Source organism: Malus domestica, chromosome 04, assembly GCF_042453785.1.
Source record: "Malus domestica chromosome 04, GDT2T_hap1".
NCBI lineage: Eukaryota > Viridiplantae > Streptophyta > Magnoliopsida > Rosales > Rosaceae > Malus > Malus domestica.
In genome coordinates, this window is record NC_091664.1 from 15,821,098 (window position 1) to 15,826,764 (window position 5,667).

At 37.7% G+C, this 5,667-nt stretch overlaps 1 protein-coding gene across 1 annotated transcript; it reads left to right on the forward strand.

Moving 5' to 3' along the window:
- The first annotated feature begins 4,711 nt into the window (after positions 1-4,711).
- LOC108173195 (uncharacterized) lies at positions 4,712-5,305 on the forward strand. The gene has a single exon (XM_017331846.2). It carries the CDS (start codon positions 4,712-4,714, stop codon positions 5,303-5,305), a length of 594 nt encoding a protein of 197 aa, XP_017187335.2.
- The last annotated feature ends 362 nt before the right edge of the window (positions 5,306-5,667 follow it).

Below are 5,667 nucleotides of genomic sequence, written 5' to 3' on the forward strand. Positions count from 1 at the left end.
AATAGGTGTAATCGTGTTCTACACTTTCCTATCTTCATTTTGATATATTATGGGTTGAATTTGGTTGAGAAACGATTGAGTTACGAAGTTTTGAAAATTGCCCAAACTTTCGATCAAGAGCTCCGGGACACTTAATGGAGTTTTTAACGGAATGACCAAAATAATGGATGGTGGACAATCTCAATGACCATTTCTATTGATTTTCAATTTTAGGGACCAAAGTGATGTGTTATGCAAATCTCAAAGACCATTTTGGCTAAAAAGCCTAATAATAATTTAGGTGTTATTATAAACAGATGGCCAAGATAGACTTGAATCTTAAATGCGTATTGAAAATACAAAAAGAGCATTGCTAGGAAGATTCCATTGAAGAAGTTGCATTTAGTGCGCATATGCAAAACAATGTTAGGTAATGGAATCTTATTGCTATATATATTTTTAATAAAATTTAGAATTTTTTTTTTTTTTTTTTTTTTGTCAAATGAAAGGTTTTGTTAGATTAGATGTTAGATTATTCATCAATGGTAGGCCTGGCAAAAGGGTCGTGTTTGTCGTGTTCATGTCGTTTTCATGTATCACTTGTTATCTTAACGGATTATGTCGTGTCGTGTCACCCCCATTATCTTAATTGGTTCTTAACATGTTTAGTCACTTTACGCGTTAAAATTAACAGGTAAAACGACCTGACCCGTTTAACCCATTAAGAAAAAAAATTGCACATAACTCATTGTTACATAAATATTTCTTTAAAACATAAAACCACATTGGTCGTTAAGTACTACACAATGGTGGAGCTACTAACAAGGCTAAGATGACTCTAGCATAGGGAGAGTTTTAGTGCTTTAAGCTTAAAAATATTAATTGTTTGAACTATTTTTTTATAACCCACCCAATATGTACACACACAAGTCTGTTAAAGAATAAAATATAATTATTAGCATTATTTTAAGGGATGTGCTATCTACACAACCCTTTTTACTTCTCACATATCTCTTCTTAATTTATATCCTTTTATCTTATTCAATTCATCCGATCAAACGGCTGAAAATTAAAAGGATGTGTCAAAAGTAAAAAATGGTATGTGGATATCACATCCCTATTTTAATCAACTCAAAATCCATAAGATTCCTAGATTCTAGAAATAATAATCAACTTTTAATATTTTAATATTTTATTCTATTCAAAACCATACGATTTTAAATTTTATAGGAGTAAGTAATTATTAGTTTTCATTATTTTATTGTTTTATTCATTTGAACAACAATGCAGGTTTCCAACCAAGAAGCCCTTCCACGACTCATCGAAGGAGACTTTAGAGCATCTCCAAAGGAGATGTTAAAATGTTCAAATCAGCAATAATGATAACAAAAGACAGTATTAATGTTTTCCAACCAAGAAGCCAAATTTGATGTGGCATGATATGGATTGACATCTCTCCCCTTGTTGTCAAATTTGACAGCATCTTCAGACTTTTTTAATTAATTATTATATGCTTTTTATTAATTTTTTATTGGTTTAAACCATTATCCTTTTGTTTCTTTTCATTCCCAATGCAAAGAAAATACATATGAATTATTATTTTATGTTTAAAATTTGACATATCAGTTGGAGATCAAAAGTTTAAAAGATGTCAAAGTGCCACGTAAGCCTTCAAATTTAAATTTTAGGTTTAAAATTTGACATCTTCTTTAGAGATGGTCTTAACGAGCTACTAGGCATCCACGAGAAGGAAGGAGGACCTGTCAGATAATGGCTTTTCGGAATGCTATGTCCATCTGACAACTAAATGATCTAGGTTTCTCGGGTACTCCTTACACCTGGATTACCACTAGGTCAGAAGGTATAAAAAAAATGGCTAGACAGGATGCTTGCAACAGATAGGTGGAAGGAGATGTTCAGTAACGCTAAGGTTTTACACCTTGATCCTAGGAAGTTTGACCATGTGCTTATTCTTGTGGAAATGTATGGACCTCAGAATCATGGTAAGCGCAAAGGTAAAGCGTTTCGGTTCACAAATTTCTGGGCTGATCATAAGAAGTGTGAAGGTATTATTTGTAATGCTTGGGACCAGCAGACTACTGGTGTATCGATGTTTCAGATTGTAAACAAAATCAGGGCCACAAGGGTAACTTTATTAAAGTGGCAGCAAGAAGTATTTAAAGGCATGCATGAGGAAGTTAGCGCTGTGCGCCAAAAGTTAGGCTTCATCCTTGCCCAAGCTCTCACGAATGTTGCACTGGTTGAACGAAACCGGTTAATGCAGCGACTTGATCAACTATTGGGTTAGGAGGAGATTTACTGGAGGCAAAGATCACGTGCTTTATGGATTAAGGTCGGCGACCATAACACACGATTCTTTCATCAGCGAGCCAAGAATAAAAGGGCAAAGAACTCAATAAAGCGGTTGAAAGATGTAAGAGGTGACTGGGTCTGTGATGATGCTGGAATTGAGCGCACTGTGATTACATACTTTCAAGATATATTTAAAACGGAAGGGAACAATCTGGATGATGAAATCATTGATGCCGTGGAAACTAAGGTAATGGCAGAGACGAATAGCACGCTGGATGTGGCATTCACTGATAAGGAGGTTTGAGAGGCGATCTTCCTGATGCAACCGTCCAAAGCGCTGGAACCCGATGGAATGAATCCCTTCCTTTTCTAAAAATTATGGAATATAGTTAGAAGGGATATAACGAATGCAGTAAAAAACTTCCAAGCCATAGGAAGACTTTTGAAGCAAATAAACTTTACACATATGACCTTTATCCCCAAAACCAAGCAATCGGAGGAGGTAGCTCAGTTTAGGCCGAGCATCTTATGTAACGTATTGTTCCGAATCATCTCTAAGGTCCTTACGAACCACCTTAAGGGGTACATTTCAAAGATTATCTCGCAGACATAGTGCGCATTCATGCCGGGTTATCATATTGCAGATAATACCTTCTTAGCATCAGAAATAGCTAACTATTTGTTTCAACGATGTTGTGGGAAGAAAGGTTTTGCCTCGATAAAACTGGATATAAATAAGGCATACAACATGATTGAATGGGGATTTCTACATCAAATCCTTATCAAAATGGGCTTTTCTCAACATTGGATCAAACTCATCATGCTTTGCGTGACTACGGTCTCGTACTCTGTTTTGGTGAATGGTTGCTCACGGGGCTATATACTCTCATCGCGTGGATTACGCCAGGGTGACCCCTTTTCACCGTACTTATTTATTCTTTATGTGGAGGGATTGTCAGCACTAGTTGCTCAACAGGCACGGCAATGAAGGATTCAAGGTATCTCCATATGTACGGAAGCACCGGCGGTTAGTCATTTGCTATTTGTAGATGATAGTCTATTATTTTGTCGAGCAAAGGAATCAGACTACAGGCAAGTAAGGGAGATCCTAAAGATTTATGAACATGCTTCGGGGTAAAAGGTTAACCTTGAAAAAAGTGAGTCTTGTTTTATCAGAAATGTGAAACGACCGATACAACGTAAACTTGTTGAGATCCTTGGTGTAAACCACGTGGAGCGACATGAGAAATACCTTGGTATGCCAACACTTGTGGGGAGGAACATGAGCTTGTGTTTTGGATATCTCAAGGATCGTTTATGGAAGAAATTAAAGACTTGGAAATGTTAGATGCTCAGTGCGGTCGGGAAGGAGGTGTTGGTGAAGGCAGTGGCATAAGCAATCTCAAACTACTCCATGAATTGCTTTCTTCTTCCCAAAAATTTCGATGATGATTTAAACAAGTTAATTGCATCCTATTAGTGGAGTGGTAACAAAGGAGAAAAGAAGCTGCATTAATGCTCTTGGGATCGCCTTTGTAATCCAAAGAGCGAGGGTGGACTTGGGTTTCGACTACTTTATGCATTCAATTTGAGTATGCTAGCAAAGCAGGGGTGGCGATTGATGTCGGACCCTCACTATTGGTTGCTACGATTCTATAGGCTAAGTACTTTCGAAATTGCTCTTTTATGGAGACCACGTTGAAATCTAGAACATCATATGTCTGGAAAAGCATTTGCACTGCAATGAAAGTTTTAAGCTTGGGTCTAAGATGGCAGGTGGGCATTGGGCAATCCATTCATATCTGGTAGGACAATTGGATCCCTATCCCATCTCAATTTCGCCCATATTCGCCCAAACTAGTGGGTTGCGTTTTGTTAACAGTAGATGAGTTGATCAATCTAATAGTAAAAGGTTGGAACATTAATATGTTAGAAAACCTCTTCTTTACTGAGGAGGTAAATTTGATTCGGACAATTCCATTAAGTGTTCGAAATCCAGCGGACCATTTACTGTGGCACCATGAGAGACATGTAAGGTTTACGGTTAGGTTAGCCTACCATGTAGCAAGGAGTTGGCTGCAACCCACAAAAGTGAAAAATTTGCATATGGCGATTTGCCAATGAATTGGTTCCTACTAGGGCTAATTTGGTGGCAAGACATGTTATAACAGATGTGGAATGTGTATTGTGTGGTAGGTATGAGGAATCTACTATCCATCTAATGAAGGAATGCCATTATGTGAAATATGCATGGTTAAGCTCACAGGTGGGTCCACTCTTGAGGAACACTCACCCTCCATCCTTCATGGCATGTATAAATGAGATTGTGGATCTATTACCCAAGGCAATCTTTGATGAGTTTCTGATGATATGTTGGGCAATATAGGGGGCACGAAACAAGAAGCTCTAGGACGATGAGATGGTGTCTCCTGAGGTTTACATTGCTAATGTTATTCAATGGTGGTTGGAGTTTACCAGAACCATAAATGCAGGACCGGAGCAGGATAACAACTTACGAAGCACCTCTAGATGGATTGTCCCACCCCGAGGGCAGCTCAAGAGGAACATAGATGGGTTCGGGAAGGCAGAGAGCCTTGCTGCTGGGTTTAGTGCCATTATCAGGGATGGTAACGGTCTCTTTATAGCTGCTGGTATTGGAAGTTTTGAAGATATAGCCTCCCCACTGATCTCGAAAGCTATGGCAATGAGAGCAGGTTTGTTATGGGCGATTGACAGGGGTTATCAATCACTTATTATTGAAACCTACTCGCTTCAGATTGTAGAGGCACTGAGGGATCCTATCCTCAATTTGTCACCCATCGAACAAGTTCTGAAGGATTGCAAAGTTCTACTCAATACAATCACTGAAGCAAATATCACCCACATTCGTCGAAACGCAAACGCTGCTGCTCACCACCTTGCAAAAGTCGGCCTATCTTTGATGCAAAGCTATGAATGGATCGGTTCCCCTCCTAGTATCAGAACTGATATACTTGTTGAGGACTGTATGTAGCTCTTTGTTTAGAGATGGATAAACCTTTGTAATGCAGTTATTAATGAAATGAATCTACTATCGTAACTTTTCAACAAAAAAAAAGCACACTTTTCTACTGTTTTGAAGGCACAGTAGCCTATGAAGTCTACACACATGAAAGTCTACTAATTTTCTCTTCACTTGTAAAGGTTTTTTTTACCACTTTATTCTTAATTCTTGATCCTGTTTATTTGTTTATTGTTTAAATTTTAAAAATTCGTACTCGAAATTTGTTAGATATAATTTATCATATACAATTGTGTTATTATTGTTCAATTTGTTAGGTCCAACCATTTGGCTAATGAAGAGGTTTAAAACTATCAATTCATTTTTTAGAAATA

Coding starts and splice junctions, on each gene's coding strand:
- LOC108173195 (XM_017331846.2), top strand. CDS start 4,712: ATGGTGTCTCCTGAGGTTTACATTGCTAATGTTATTCAATGGTGGTTG.